Source organism: Perca flavescens, chromosome 11, assembly GCF_004354835.1.
Source record: "Perca flavescens isolate YP-PL-M2 chromosome 11, PFLA_1.0, whole genome shotgun sequence".
Lineage (NCBI taxonomy): Eukaryota > Metazoa > Chordata > Actinopteri > Perciformes > Percidae > Perca > Perca flavescens.
In genome coordinates this window covers 12,617,963-12,635,008 of record NC_041341.1, presented here as the reverse complement: position 1 = coordinate 12,635,008, position 17,046 = coordinate 12,617,963, and the positions used below count along the sequence as shown (strand labels likewise).

General features: G+C 38.5%; 1 protein-coding gene across 1 annotated transcript in view; it reads right to left on the bottom strand.

Moving 5' to 3' along the window:
* The window catches only part of adcy5 (adenylate cyclase 5), an 87,905-nt gene that overhangs the window by 17,780 nt on the left and 53,079 nt on the right, over positions 1 to 17,046 (bottom strand). Inside the window, exons 5-11 of the mRNA XM_028590922.1 lie at positions 14,989 to 15,116; positions 13,722 to 13,880; positions 13,437 to 13,578; positions 11,028 to 11,165; positions 6,688 to 6,710; positions 2,387 to 2,546; positions 399 to 496 (exon numbers count right to left, since the gene is read on the bottom strand). Coding sequence (XP_028446723.1) covers positions 399 to 496; positions 2,387 to 2,546; positions 6,688 to 6,710; positions 11,028 to 11,165; positions 13,437 to 13,578; positions 13,722 to 13,880; positions 14,989 to 15,116 — 848 coding nt within the window. The remainder of the gene's footprint in view (positions 1 to 398; positions 497 to 2,386; positions 2,547 to 6,687; positions 6,711 to 11,027; positions 11,166 to 13,436; positions 13,579 to 13,721; positions 13,881 to 14,988; positions 15,117 to 17,046) is intronic.

The following is a 17,046-nucleotide window of genomic DNA, read 5'->3' as shown; positions in this document are numbered from 1 at the left end:
CTTTCTATGTAATGAAAAATTGTCCTGTATTTTAAAATATTTCCTGTGCGATATTTAATGTACATTTTACCAATCTGCTACACAAACACCCAGACTCTACCATTTATCATTTAAGATTTAATTGGGATTGTTACAAGTTCTCATTTCCTATCTTTTGAGATAATAGTGGATGCTAGTGCTAGCATAAAGAGGACACATGGATGATTTCAGCATCCTTCTCTGTTGGGCTGGCAGTTGGTAAAATGTCAGTAATGACACAAGTGTCTGTGAGGAGCCAAATTACTGTCACCCCATTTTAAAATCATAGAAATGTGAGTCATAATGGGGGCATATTTCAGTAAGAGGATGAAGAATTTAGTCTGAAGTCTTCTGTGTTGTATTTCAAAGTGTTGACTCACGATGGCACAATGATGATCTGGATGATGCAGATGAAGAGAAAGACGAGGGAGGCGCAGGCCACGTAAGCCCCGAACCTGGAGTCCACCTGTTTGGAGTACTGCAGGAGGGAACAAGAGGAGGAGAATGAAACCGCATTTTAACACTGACAATACAATTTTCTTCCGTTCTGTCCCTCTGAAATCGAACAATAAAAAAGATTTTAAAAAATCAATTAACCCAAAAAGGGCGGGACTCAGAGAAAAAGTCACATTTATAAATGTCTCTGCTACTTCAGTACCACGGACAGCGCCATTGATTTATCAATACACAGCCACCTTAGGCTTCTGACATTCCAGAGCCATGGTCGAGGCCATATATTCTAACTCAACCTCAGTCAGATAAAGGATTAATGAGTCAGGCAGACTCTCTAGACTATCAACTAAACAACCCCTCTGCCCTTGGACTGTCTGTGCTACTAGGGGATAGAGAGGGGGATGGCAGGTTAACAATGTGGCATGCATTTTGGTAATTTTGCTAACAAGTGGGACGACAATCCCCCCTTATATCGCCTACTGCATGTACAGTAGTGGTGCTGTACTCATACTTGTAACTTGCACTCAAGTCAGACATAATTCACAAAAATGAGGTCTTTACACTTGACTTGACATGGACTTGATTGCTGTGAGACTTGACATTTGGCTTTTCTTGTAATGTTTTGGACTGTATTCCTAAACTAATATGGCTTTGTACTTGAAAAAACAAGTATGCTTTCTCTTTATTCTCAAAAAATCAGTGGTCCTAATGCTGTGTATGACTCCTTCCAGATCAATCTTGACTTGAGAGTAGAAAGCAAAACCTTCAAAGTCAAGTTTTGAGCTGGTAAAATCCCAGAACAATAAAAAAAATTTAATAAGACAAGACAACAGCTTGAGTTTTTGATTATTATGCATGTGAGTATAAAGGCCTCGGTCTCAGTAATATAAAAAAAAAACATTTAAAATGTTCAAATGCTGTCATTTTATTGGTCAGCATTCAGACCTGATATTGATATCTGAGAGTTACAAAACATACAATACAAATATATTAGCTGAAATTTGTTTTGTGGTGAGGAACAAACTATGTGACAGTGACACTGGTTATTCATTTTTCAAAATGATCCATACCTTTGGTATTCCTGTACTGCAATTTCTTTTTAGTAACTGGGCGAAATATATGCAGCAGATACTGATATATGATATTGTCCAGTAAAAAACATATTTCTATATATTGAGTTTTAGATACAAAAAAATTAAAAGATTAAGAGTTGGTTGAGAAAATTCTCCTAAGCCGTAGGCTAAAAGCCCTCTAGAAACCCACTGAATTATCTAAATAAATAAAATAACACTGTTACCGAAGTTAAAACAAGGTTGTTTTTCTCATTCTCATTCTCAAGTCATACTTTGACGCATTATAGACTTGCTAATGTGCTTGCCCCATAAGTCTTAAAAACAGCTTTGCATATTGTTCCTGGAATGAAGCGAAGCTAAGACAGCTGCTGGCATCTGTGTATTATAATTGTTGCCTTCTCTGGGCTCAAACTACCTATCTATAGGATGAAGATGCTGCATATGAGTCCAGGTACTGAAGGATGAGATGATTTCATCCACAGCAAGTCCTTCTGATCTGCTCTAAGTCTTCACTTCCTTTCCATTAGAGGAAAAAAATGATTGAAACTTCTGTCCTGTTTCCCAGAACTCTTTTGCAACTACCTGAGTTCTAACCTTTCTTCTCAGCCTGTCCTTCACTGTCTGAAGCAGTTCACTTCCTTTTCCCTTAAGTAGCCGTCTTCCCCCTTTAAACCCCAGTTCTTCCCTTTCTCTGTTAGACTTTGCTTTGACTGACTTTCTCAAGGGACAGAAAAGAGCAAGCAGGAGAAAAGCTTTTTGCACAGGGAAGATTGCTTGTCACGGCCAATTATTTGCTGCTATATTGGCAGTGTGTGTCACTATTTTTGTGTAGACGTCCTTACCTTTTTCTCCAGGTCATGCTCTCTGAAGGTGAGCAGGAACTTCTTGACATGTTCGGAGCGCAGGCGGTCGATGCTGCGTGCGTCGATGGCGCGGCCCAAGAACTCATCCACCTCGTCCTCTGGGTTTAGGTTCTCTTGTGCATTTCTGAAAATGAAATTCCTGAATGACACAAGATGAGACCAGATGACATTTAAATCTCAGGAATCAGATTTCACTGCAGCTAAACATTTTCTACTCAGGGTTTTTTTACAAGGTAGGAACAACTGCAAATCACCCTAACAACCGACGCTGAGGTGCAGTAACATTTAGCTAATCATAGGTAAAGTGAAAAGGAGCAATTGACCTAAAAACACCACCACTCCCCTCAGTCCCAAAAGGCTGTGATGAGACGGTTTATTGAGTACTAATCACAGAATGTCCAAAGTGTCACTTACATTGATGGAAATTCTCTGGCCTTGTTGACAAGCACTAATCAGCAGATGGAGATGTCGTGCTACAGTGATCACGGTGATTACAGTAGTGTGTGTGATGCTGTTGCCGTTTAATTTCCTCAAAAAAAATTGATATTGTTGATGGGAAGCCCCAGTGAGAAAAGTGGGTGATTGAATGTGCCAGCACATAGAGAAAATGCATGTGATGTACAGTAATGAGAATGAGATTTATGTTGGATGGGTCATGTGTATTGCCAATTGTCACCTCCCTTGGATGTTTGACATTAATTGTGTAGAATAATAAATGTGCAGAGTTTGACACGAGAATGCTGTTTCCACATTCATCTACTGAAACAGGAAAGTTTCTTTGTGCTTAGCCAATCACGAGCAAACATGCAATTACACGAGTGTAATGTGGAAACTTGAAGCCTCAGAGAATGGACTTCAGTGAAGTAGGAGAGGAGGGGAGCTGCAGATTCAGGTGATCATTTTTTGTAGGTTTACTATGGCCTCTTACACATTGTTTTGTATAATAAGTTAAGGCTTCAGTCTACACCTTTTCAGTCAACATAAACTTGCTTTGTCACTACTTAAAAAATAATGACATATTTTTGTTGTATTGTGTTGTGTTGTTTGCATTATTTATTCTTTATATGTGTATTAGAGTTGTATAAAATGTTGTATAAAATGAAAACGACTAAACTAACATAACATTGTTTTCACATCGTTATTTGATACATTGTGTACAGCTGCTTTAACAATATTTGCATATTCATAGATTCTGGATTTTTCACAGAGGGAGAGGTAATTTTAAGAATTCTAGTTCTGAACCAGGTAATTTAACTTTTTTGTAAAAAGAAAAACAAAAAAAAACATAACAGACACAATTATTATTTAAAGCAGAGTACTTTTATATGTCTCAAAACATGCATGGAAGGGGTCTTTAAAAGTGTTGTCATGTTGGTTCAGATAAGATGCACTTTTTTGGGGGGGATTTGTCTTGGACTCTGTCGTGCTACAGCTACTGTTAAATGTAGAAAAAAAGCAAAGTTTTCTACTTTTTCAGCCGGCAGGAAATGAGAGAGTTAGAGATGCAACAAAACTCCCTGGTCAGGCTCGAACCAGTAACATTTGCAATTCACAGTTGGCGTCTTAACAACTAAACTATTGAATAGGGGCACCCCTAAATAAAGTCTAAATCCTTGGCAATTAAGGCCTTAATGTAGTGGCAAAGAAGATTTCTTTAGCCATTAAAGGAGCTTTTTTTCCACTCATGAATTATCTGCCTTAAGTCATGGTTAACATTCAGGGTATGATACTGGCCAGAGATGATTTCTTGAGTCTAATCACTCATAAAATCCTAATAAATGGACTAGATTTGTAACTGCTGACTGCACCAGACCAAGCAGCTTACAGACAGATTTCCAAACTATGCTGTGATATTGTATTGAGTGTTGCTTTCTAGCAGAGCATGATAAAAACATGCATGATAAAAATACACTTCCGCTCAAATCCAAAAAGCTGTCAGTCTGCATAAGAAGCACGATCTGTGCTGTAGCTCGGAGCAGAGGCTGTCAGCGTGGACGCTCCAGCTCAGTGTCATGTCAGAACAAACTCAGATACAGAACCGTTTGGGAGGACAACTTCTTTATAAATAACTGCAGTTCTTTGAACACTGACAGCCTTTGGGCTAAACTTCTCCTTCTGTCTTTATATTTGGGATGAGACAGCTATTGCATCATATTATACACTTTCTAAAGAGGAAGTTAATCTCTGAAAGAACTTTATCACAATAACAAACACTGCTAGACAGGTGGGTTATATCAGGTTGAATGCATATTAGCAGCAGTTAGCAGCTAAAAAGTATGAGTATATGGGTACATTTTCTGTTTCAGAACTAAGAACACTACAATAGAATAAAGCTCATTTGGGTCTAAAAAAGAAAACAAACATTCTGTGGGTCCACAAAATCTTGCATTATTTGTCTATGGAGCAGCTCCAGACTTTATACCTGATTACATAACAAGTTTGAGACTTACTTCTCTGGGTTCTGGCTTTGAAAGTGAGAAGCTCATGTTCACAAACATTGATTGAACTTCCCTAAGCCATGGAAATATATAATGAATATTTGAATTCTAAATTTAAGTGGTGGTCCCCTTTAAAGCATTCCAAAGAGTCTAAATTACTTAGTGCTCAAATGTTCAGTTACAACGCTCACAAAAGCTGCAAAATTACTTAATTTGTCAACACTAATAGTGTCAGAAATCATGACAACAAAGCAGCATTAACAAAGTGATCTTAAATTTAAACTAACTAATGAATACTGCTAAGTGAACCTCAAATGAAATACTGTATATTTATTAGTATTTCCAACAACAAAAAATGTAAAAGCCCCAAAAACCTTGGTTTCTAATCATATTTCTCCCAAACAGGATCCTTATGTATTTTTATTAAGATTAAACCACAATATCTAAAACTGTTCTAAATTTGAAAATTGTGTGTCTATATAGGCCCACATCTCACTTAGTAACAAGCTTATTGATAAAATATGTTTTCAGGAGCTTTGTCCCAAAAGAGTCCCTTTTCATCAAGTGTTTAGGATATTAGAGATACGTCTCTAAAGGCATTCCTACTCACTACTGCACGTTCTGCCAACCTGAACAAACTGGAACTTTCCTGCACATGGTCTGGGAGTGTGAACAGGTGCATGAGTTTTGGAATAAAACAACATCAATAATATCTGATGTGATAGGATGTTGAATTCCTACTGACCTGATTGTTTTGTTACTTAATGAGGACTCTAAATTACACCTGCTTGGGAAACAGAAGAAGGTTTGGCTAGCCGGCTCAACCGCAACCAAGAAAATGATAGCTCAGCACTGGCCCGCCCGACTCGCTTTGTATACAACAGTGGTTGGTGTATTTTCTATACAGAGTTATGCTTGAGCTCTCTACAGCAAGGATTAACAAAGCCAAATCATCGACTGTAGATCTGTGGAGAAACACGGCAGCACAAGTATCATCCTGGTGACCTCAGCGTCGCAGGAATTAGAGGAGAGGGACTGGGGCGAGGTGTGAGCTCTGTTTCTGTTTTTACTTGTTTGTTTGTTTTTGTTTTCCTCAAGACTGCAGAGGGTGGGGGGTGGGAGAGGGTTTTTGAAATTGTTCAATTGTGTTTGTATGTTCAAAAATATAAAAAATAATAAAAGAAATTATATAGAAATAAATAAAAACGTGTATATCAAGTGAGCCCCAACTTCTGAAAGGGCTTAACCATCTCTGCTGCACTTTTATCAGGAAAGAAAGACATTTTCTTTTAGTGTGTGTATCAAAATGTCTGCAAGACTTTTAAAGCAAGAACACTGCAGGTGCTTTTTGTAGAGTACAGGCATTATAGCATTCCATAGTAACCAGGAGCATAACAATTTAATGTTTCCATCTGGGCTTTATTTATGCTTGTAAGCAAATTGGGTGTTTACATAGGCCATGAATAACATTAAGTCTGTCATAACATTTCGTGACCACTGAGTGTATGCGAGTTTACAAAGTAAGCTCACAACAAAAGAAAACAGAGGTATCATCAAACCCTGTGGCTCATACACATTAAATAATCCTAATGTAATCTGATCTAATATGGATCTCCTGATTAAAGTTAGAGACAGCCATATATGTCCTGTGACTCAAACAGTGTTAGTTCCTTTCAGGGCTCAAGTTTGTTACTGATTTCAAAGTAGCCCATTGATTCTTTTTTCTCAGTTCTTTTTTTTAAGATGCTGACCGTAAGTCCAGATTCATTCAGACAAAAAGAGAAAACACTGAGCAGGATGAGAGGGAAGACACAATGTTGTTGAGATACAGTCACTACTCACTTGTCTTTTGGATCTTCAAAGCCCTGCAAGACAGAAAAGAGAACAGAAAAGAGCAAAACATTAAAATGAATTAAGTGGAGATGAAAACAGTCTGACAGCAACTGGGAACTTTATTTTTGAACTGTTTTTAACCAGATTTGACCCAGTTTTTTTTGTTTGCTTTACCCTGAATTAACGATAACAAAACTGGCAAATGTGCAAGAAATCTTGACAGAAATCTTGATTGACAAAATATATAAAAAAAAAATATGAAAATCGAGTAAGTCAATTATAAAACAAAAATGCCAAACATTTCTTCCCAGTTTCTCAAATATGAGGGTTAACTGGTTTTCTGTTTTATATATTTGTAAATTAAATATCTTTGGGTCTTTGACTACTGTAAGGACAAAACAAATGATTCAAAGATTACTTTAGGCTCTGGAAATTTTTCAACAATAACGATTATTAGTAATAATCATTACCAGACAGATTAATCGATATGAAAAGATAACCGTTTGCCACAGCCAGTCTTGAATTGCCAGACCTAGCTCCACAGCGCTAGCCGCAGCCAAACTGTTAAAAACATTAGAAATTCTATTACTTCTGTGATGGCCACACAGTTTTAAGCTTGTAGATGAATTGTATAGCTACAGTATATACATTTGTTTTATTTGAATAACACATTAATATATGATTATACAACAAGATTTAGTTTTCTTCTATTAAACAAGTGCTACAATTTGTAGCAAAAAAAATATGTCTAGGTGTATAATCTTAGCTAAATATATATTTTTTTTCAATTAAAAACTGAGTTGAGGAGCTTCAGGCCACCAATCATACCTCTGATTGCACATCAGCTTGTTCAATTCAATAATAATTGTTAAATGCAATGCTGGCACTATAATTTTGAAAATAACTGTTCTTGAAAGTCTGATGACTTAATTAACTAGTCTGAGAAAATGAAATAAAACAGGGAGGTATGGAGGGAAAGGTTCCCTGTGGCTGGAAGCAAGTGAGTAGAAAAAACAATCAAGCAGGTGTCTGCTAAAACTGAAAGATATTTGCCTCAAACTGGGCTGAAGATTGGCACCGCTCTATTCTTATCTCACCCATTGTCAGCTCTGCACAGCAGGAAACAAAGACTGTGAAGTTTTCTCGTTCTCGAGATCAGATAAAGGGATAAAACAAGTGAAATAGGAAGGAGTTGGAAAATAGAGGTTACAGTGTTGAGCAGAGAAAAATTATGAGTTTCTTGCTAGTTTTCACCTTTTCTTTTCCCAAAATTGAGTAAGAGTGAAAAGCATCAAAGTTCATAGTCGGACAGAAAGGAAACAACAAACTTAGTTGAGTATTTCTGCACAGACATTAGTGCTTAAGTCCATTTAGCACATTATTCTCAGTGTAGGTTTTTATAATCTTTTGGCATTTTTCTGATTTATTAATATGTAATCCAATGATTACAATTTAATAATCATCAATTGCTGTCATTCAGTGTCTGCATTCAAACATTGGTAACACATAAATTCTCATACATCCTACTCTGGGACTTTCCATCAACAGAAGTTACCTTCATACAGAGGCTCTGGGGGTTCCTGACCCCTTGCACCCCGGGGCCAGTTCCAAGTAGGCCCATTCAGTAATCCATCCATGTCCACATCGAAATGTTTTACCATGAACTGAGCTAATGCGTTTCTCTAGCTCCCTCTTCTGGATAAAACACATCAACATCAATGCTGAGGGAGCACAGCTGGCTCTACATGCAAAGACTGTAACTAGGGCTACCACTAGCAATTATTTGGATTATTGATTAATCTGTGGATAACTTGTTTTGAATCAATAAATGTTTCTATAAACATTTCAGAAAAACGTGAAAAACATCACTATTTTTCAGAATACAAGGATGACGTCTTCAAATGTCTTGTTTTGTCTGACCAACAGTCCAAAACCCAAAGATATTCAGGTACTATCATGTATGACACAGAAAGGCATGCACTTATCACAACTGAGAAGCTGGAACCATCAAATATTTGGCTTTTTTGCTTTAAAAATGGCTTGTTTCACTCTTTCCTTTCATCTTTTCAACAGTTGAATAAACAGAAGTAAAGGAACGTGCGTGTGTAAACTCGTGGATGCCACATAAATCATTCAAAGTGCACTGCTCAGTATCTGTGTCTGGATAGATAGATAGAACAATAGAGAATATCCATCCATGACACCCCTCCCTACCTCCCATTTCTACACAAATTCTCTCTCACTACTGTGTGTCTTTGACTCTTCACTCGCTACAACACGTTTTATCTTCAGAGCTTGCCGGGTGATTAGCAGAACAGACATAGAGAGGGAGAGAGTGATAGGCAGGAGGAGAATCAAGGCTGAGGAAGAACAAAGACTGAACTGTGGTAAATAAAGTTAATGTCAGAAGCGTTAATGTTTCTGCAGACTTTGAAAGGCTGTATAAGGCTCTGTAAGTCAGAGCGTAAAGAACACACAGACACTTTGGTGACAATCTTGTCTGATATAAGGCAAACGAAGAAAAAAAACCCATAGCCGCTGACATGATGTTGGGACCATTAATTTTATGTACTCATCATGGACGACAGGAGATAAGCCTGTTTTGTTTTTTTAAAGCTGAGCAGTCTCAGCTGTAGTGTTCCTGCTTTTACTGTCAAAAAGATCAAGTGTAAATCATATTGGAATCTTTGATTTTGTGTTAGTGTGGTTGGAGTTTCAGTAGGTTGCGCTTTTTTCTTTGTTTGCTCAGTCATTGGCTGTTGCTAATGATGAAAAGAGCAATGGGGCTGCTACCAGAGCCTCTGCCTGTGGTCACATACAAATATACAAACTAATAATCATGAAAAAAAAAAAATTGGTGTGGAAATCCACGCACACTGAGAGTGCACTGAGTTAAAAATAAACTCTAGGTGGAAACTGTGAGGCAAGAGAAGCAGAATATGCACCTGACCTCTGGAATAAAAGCAGGGAATGACACGAAAGTAAAACAAGTTTTTAAGTAATGATGCAGTATTTAAATGTTATACAGCGAGTGAAAATGTTATAATATTGAGTATGCATGTCACAGCAGTGTTCATGTTGTTGTATTGTGTATCTTAGATCAATTGAGCACAAGTTAAAGTTAAGATGACTCCCCTGGGCTGTACTTTATCCTCCTATGCTTCCCATAATGCAATTCCCTCTCCACATCTTTCATACTCCATGGTCTCAGATTGCAACACAGGCTTTGTTTACTTTAAATTTTTAGTTGTTTTCACAAAATGAAGTCCCCCCCCATGATTATTTCCCCTTTAACGTGTGCTTTAATTTAGTTCATTTTAAAACTTTCAAATCTTGCACATATTTTAATTTCAATCATTTCTGTAAACTGCTGTAAACGGGACTTTTGCAATGAAAAAATAAAACGTACACATTCTGTCCCATAATAGATTCATTGAGAGAGGTGGGTGGACAGATGATCTGAGAATAAACAAAACACAATCCTCTGTTCCAAACTGCATAGGAAAAACGGTCTGTTAGTTTTTTAAAGACAATACCAGACAATAACCTGTTAATATGCACTTTCTAAATTTCGGTTGACCTTGTGTGTTTTTTATATTTTCTTCACTCTTTTATGTCTTGTGTTTGTTTTTGGACAGATCTACCCAGACAAGGTACACTTACTGTCAAGACAAAGCCGGATTCAGCTGACTCACTCCCTAATTGGTTATTTTAGAGGATGTCTGCTTGACGCATCATCATTACTCGACCAACAACAACGGGACGACGAGTGAGAGGAAACGTCGTTATTATTACTGGACCGTGTGTGTTTATGAGTGGATGTGCCCCTGCTTGACTGTGTGTGTGTGTGTGTGTGTGTGTGTGTGTGTGTGTGTGTGTGTGTGTGTGTGTGTGCATCCATTCACAGTGATTCTCTGTTTGCAGGGTCGGCTCAGCTGAGAGAGAGAGAGAGAGAGAGAGAGAGAGAGAGAGAGAGAGAGAGCTACAGCACATAAATAAAAATGAATCTCAGTATGGATCACTCTGCTGCTGCTACATTTCAAGCTTTTCATCCCAGGAGAGGGTAAAGTATAAAGGATGGGGGTCTTTTTCCCCCTCCCTGCTCCACTGACAGCAGTGGACCAACAAGATGTGGTTATCGCTTCATCCCGGTCGCCTACATGTTGCTGTTGTCTCTCCGAGTGTGCCATGTGTTGGCTTCATCACCAAATGAGGGCTGAGATAAGATATTATTGGCAGGGGAGTCACCTGGCTGTGGCACTCTAATAATACCAACAAGCATAATAGCAGCTCTACAAAGCAGAGGGTCATGACACTCTGAAATGACCACTTTTTAAAATCTTCCTTACCATCCTCTTCATTTCCTTGGAGACCTGGTTGCCACCCATATGGTTGTAGAACGGTCGGTCAGTCCAATGGCCACTGTTGTGGGTGACAGAATTTGTCCTCTGTCGGTTCATTTTGGCTATCATTGCCTTTTCCTCTTTCTGTAAGAAATGAAGATACAGAATTAGAATATATTCATTACATACTGAGGAACTCACAAAAACTAAACAAAATATAAAGTTCATTGACAGACACAAAATCCCTTTCTGGTGTTTGGTTTGACAGCAACTGGTCACAAGACAATGTTGCCTCTACTGGACTATGATTTTATTTAAATGTAGTAGATTTTCTCAAGTACTGTACTTTTGAGGTACTTCTATTGTATGTTGGGCCATTTTGTACTTCTAGTTCACAACATTCAGGAAGAATTGTTACTTAATATTTCTGTACTTTTACTTACTTGTATTTTTTTTTCAAAGCAGGAATTATGGAGTATTTTGATAATGGGGTATTTCTACTTTTACGTTAGTGATAGCGAGGTGGTAAGACTTTTACAAAAATCATCCTGCCACTGAAGACAACGTTAATCATTTATTTACTCATCATACTGTGAGAAGCAGTAAATAAAAACTTCCACCAACAGTACAGTATTTTTATGCTCAGGAAAAAAGAATTCCATTTCTGCTGTGTTAAAAGATGTTTTCCGGAGGTACTATCTGTAACTATTTTATTTCGTACAGATCTGATATTAGAACCGCATTCTGGTTCTAGGTTGTTGTTGTTTTTTTTTTTCAAAAATTGAAAAAAGAAACCATAACAATTAGACTATACAATCTTCCTTCTGTCTCAGAGCATGAGCAGCAAAAGTGAGAGAAGATATCACTTCACATGACATGCTATCTATAGCCACAGCTTGTGATACTGCTAGAGGACAAAGACAGCTGATAAAAGCAGTTCTGTCATAAACAAACTGGAGCTCATGCAGCCAAGCAGAGATGAATTCATTCCTCTCCGAATAACAGTTCACAGAATCCCAGTTTATAAACAGTGATATGTGCAATATGGACTGGCTGCTTTTATTTTAAAAGATAGCTCCATCAGGAGCAGCACTTGAACACCCACAGCTTCTGTTTATGCTTTGAATCAGAAGCTGAAAGTCATCCAAAACTATTAAATGGTGTAACTCCAGAAGGCTTGCTATTACTAATATTTAAATTCAATTCAATTTTATTTATAGTATCAAATCATAACAAGAGTTATCTCGAGACACTTTACAGATAGAGTACGTCTAGACCACACTCTATAATTTACAAAGCCCCAACAATTCCAACAATTACAGTAATTCCCTCAAGAGCAAGCAGTGCGAAAACAATGGTATTTTTACTGATGTTTTTTAAATTATTGTTGTTTTTCCTAGAGATTTTCCTAAAGCTGCATTAATTAATTTTCTTAGATTATGAATGAAATAAATGAATGCACACTAACTGCCCAGCACAGACAAAGTTGGCATCTAGCTGGTGAAGAAAGTAAAATTAGCAGCTAAAAAGAAACTGATATTTTACTCAGGAGTTGATGGACTGTAGCCTCGTGAGACCGTCCTGATCTCGCGAGCTCCAGTTTTCCACTCGCAGATCAGTCTGGCATCTTGAGGCAGAGAAAATTTGGAGCCGTTAGCCAAACGACCGGGCCAATCAGCGTTGGTTTTGAGGTGGGTTAGGTGGTGATAGACCGATGGTTTATCCAATCAGCTAACCAGTATTATCAGCCAGCAGTAGCCCTAATTCTGTTAGCTGCTCGCTAATGCTTTTTTTTCTCTTGGATCCTTCTTTTGGAATATGGTCCGGGAACCTGAAATCGTGCCTTTTATTCCTAAATTCTCGTTACACAAATGGCAAATATCCTTTACCGACATGTTGCTTGCATGCTGAGCTTACGAGCTATGCTTTGCCTGCAGCAGCAGGGGCGGGCTTGTGGTTGTATTTTCATACGCTTCGTGGATCTGATTGGTTGATTTGGCCCGTCTATCACTAACATAGGTGATAGACAGATGGTTCATCCTATCAAATAACCAGTAGTCCGCCCCTTCCCAAAAGTTCTCCAACGGAAAGTTCCCAGATGGATATGCCGAGCAAATGCGAAGCAATCCATCTGGCGGAGTCAGGTTAGATGGACTGTGAATATTGGACTTATATTTATCAAGTGAAACATGACTCCAATCGTATAAAAATATGTATCTGTTGTAATGTTTGCGAACACAGCAGCAGCTTTACAAGGTGATAATATGTCATGGCTGTGTGTCTATCAGCTTGTTGTGGAGTTCTATTGCCCCCTAGTGGCTAAACAGCCCTAAATATGGTGTATCTTTAAGTGTGCACTTTATGTGTACTTTTATGTGTGGCCAATGCAATTTCAGACATTAATGAGGAACGTACCCTTTTCTGACTGCAGCCCACAATGAGGTAGGTTTCTATGTTGTGCTTCTTCAAGTAGGCGTTTCGTTCTCCCCCTGCTCCGTCCTCCACATCGTAGTCCCCGTTCAGATAATTCAGAGTGGCCTTAGTGATATGGATACGCCTGAAAAGGAAAATAACACACATAAACACCCATATAAATGTTCATTATTCGGATACTGTATATGGCTGTACATACAGTTTCAGTAAAACGGACTGGTTTGTAGTTACTTTGAATTTTACTATAACTACTGCAGAGAGACCTACCCAGCTTGGCCCCCAGCCTCCATCTGATTGGCTAGTGTGACGTCATTGGACCAGACGTCAAACTGCCACTTCCTGAGTCCCAGCACCCCACAGTGCACTCTGCCGCTGTGGATTCCCACTCGCATGTTCACGTTCACCCCAGTCACCTCACGTACCAGCCTGCAGAAAACATTAGAAAGTATGGTGAAGTGACAAAAATAATAATTTGCCGAATGATTGTTTCTAATTTTTTTGATGTAGATCATGAAGTGAATGTTTTGGATGTGTCTTGCTGTCTTACTGTGTAAAGTAAAAGACATGTATTGATGATGACTGAGAACGTGGCACCAGACTTAAAAATAAACAGAGGCAGCCGTGGGGTCTTGCAAGACTGATTGCAGCTTTTAATGATCAAAAAACACATTCCCCATGCAGTCGTTATGATTAGATTACAGCTAAATATGCAGATAATGCTGCGAACTGGACTAATATCAGAGCTTTGACCTGGTGGTTTGACCGAAAACCCACTCTAAATTAATCTCTGTTTTGGAAAACAACTTCTGGGTGCTGGGACACTGTCTTGCTTCCTCCAGATGGGGGAAGTTATTATTAATAATAATAACTTGATTAATTTACTACTTTTGAAGGACAAGTTCAACATTTTAGAAATGTTTTGAACAGAACCAGGCTAGCGGTTTCTCCCGGATTCCAGTCTCTGTGCTAAGCTATGTTATCTGGCTATAGCTTCATATTTACTGTACAGACATGAAAGTGGTATCATTCTTCTCATCTAACTCTTTGGAATAAAAGGAATTAGTGTGTTTTTTTTCTCCAAAATATCTAACTTCTCCTTTAAGCACTAGTGCAGTGCATGGTTGGATAAGGTCCCATACAGATCCTTACTGCTCTGAGCAGCATAGACCGGTACAGAAAATGTACAGATGGATGGATGAATAAATAGAGAGGATGATGCTAACAGAGCAGAGGGAGGCAGATCAGCTGCGATGGCTTAGAAACCTAAATCAAAAACATTGCAGGAGCAGGCAGGGGATCTTTGTGTAGGGTTTTTGGATGTATAACAGAAAAGTATTCCTGTATACAAAGTGATATTAGTTATTACCGCTCCCACGGCTGATAAATAATTCCCATGAAATATGACTAAAACTGTAGTTATCCGTCGAGCAGTTTTCCCAGCCAATGAAACTGAAGCAGACTGTAGACAAGAGCTTCTATTACCATTTTACATGCGTTAACCAGCCATGCCCTGTTAACTCCGGGGGCTACTTACGAGATGGCCTCTATCATGTCCATCCCCATCTCCACACAGCAGTGGGCGTGGTCGGCCCTCGCCTCTGGCAACCCAGATACGCAGTAGTAGCAGTCTCCCAGGATCTTGATCCTCAGACAGTGGTTCTCCTGTCAGGAAAGAACAACTTACTGGATAAGTACACCAGCTCATAAACTCAAGAAGAGTTTACTCTGGTGGGTTACATGATGACTTCACTTGTACATGTCTTCCCTTGGTTAGTAAACTCTACAGCTTGTCCTATTCACACACCTCACACACCAAGTTCATTCATCCTTTAATATTATTGTCGTAGGTGGTAGGACACATGGAACCTGGGATTTTAAAGCAACACTATGTAATTTTTCCCGCTTCGGTCCCCCTACAGGTTGTCTCATTGGAACTACAGCTTGCACTAAACGTTACATAGTGTTGCTTTAAGCATCTGTGTGTGTGTGCGCCTGTGTATTTGTGTCCTGAGGACTATTGTATGTACTGAAATAAATATGCCTTTAACAAACCACAACCACATAACTGTTCAACCTAGTCCAACCTTGAACAAATGTTATTATGGTGATTTAACTGGATCAATGTTACAGCTGCAACAAAGCTTCATGTTAAAGACGTATCTTACAGTCCAACTATGTGGCAAAAATTGTTTTTAGAAACATGGAAAACAAAGCGGAGTGCAGATGTATCTGTAAGTGATAACTTCAACAAATGGTTTCAGTCACGCAGGCCTCCAATAGCGACAATCAAAAGGTGAAGGATTCACGGTGTAAGACAGGCCTGGCATTAATACTAAACATCCAGAACACAAGTCAAACCACTGAAACAAGTGGCTAAAAAAATCTAGTTATGGCAGATTTAAGGAGGGTGGAGGGAGAAATCTTAGCAACAGATTTTTCAAATCCGGGAAAATGAAAGCCAAAACTATCTGCATGTCAAAAGGGCACTAGAGGTTAGTGAGATTATATACGGAATTTAAGGCAACTGATCCTTTAAAGGTCATTCGGCCTCAGAGATGAGTCTGTATTGCGAAGGTGTATTTGTAGCTATGAAACACTGTTACATGGATATGTAAAACAGGATTTGTGTGTGTACGTGTGTATCTGTAGGGCTTTAGAGAACACTGTGTCTCATGACATTGAACCTGAGTATCTCTCTAGCACATGGCTCTGGGAAAATACAAAAAGACCCACTGTGTAAAAAAGCACAGACAGAGCGTGTTTGTTTGTGTGTGTGTGTGTGTGTGTGTGTGTGGATACAAGGTACATCTGGCATGGACATAAAAGCGTCAGTAGCAATGATCCTGGTTTATAATGCCATTATGTCGGTTTCACTCATAAATATTGATTAGCACATCATTTCACCTTTCATAAACAAATGACATACATTGAGCATTAGCTGGACAAACAATGAAGCTTCTGGATAAGAAAAATAAAATGTCAGTATTCATGAATGTGCTGTTTATAAAGCTGTGGTTAAGATTATTAGAAATGTGCTACAAACACATGTCTGGCTGCAGGATATTGATGGCAGATATGAAGTTGATATTTTGGAGCTGCCCTTAAGCTCTGTGCACATGTCTGTATTCATGCTAGCATTGCCTGATATGTATTTTATAACCGTTTTTCTACCCTCACATGCTAAGAGTGATGCTGAGAGTTTTATATGTTTTTTTTTTTAATTTAAAAAGTAAGCACATTGAAAGAGTGACCAAATAAAGTTAAGGCCTGTGTTAGAGTCCACACACTAAGCTGACGTAAAATTAATCTCTAGCTCTCTGTGTTTTGGCCTTCTGTCTCACATGAAAATTTAAAATGATGGCTTAGTGTGAATGTCTTAAATCAGTGGTTCCCAATCTGTTTGGCTTGTGAACTCCAAAAGTAAAGCTATGTGTTCTTGCAACCCCTCATCAGTTGGCATATGTTTACAGGCTGTGACTAGTTCACCCAAAGAATGATTATTTTTTCCCAGATTGTTATCTTTAATACATTATAGAGGCCAGAAGAGAGTCAAATTATACAATATTTCATAGGGGAAAAACAATAAGGAAAG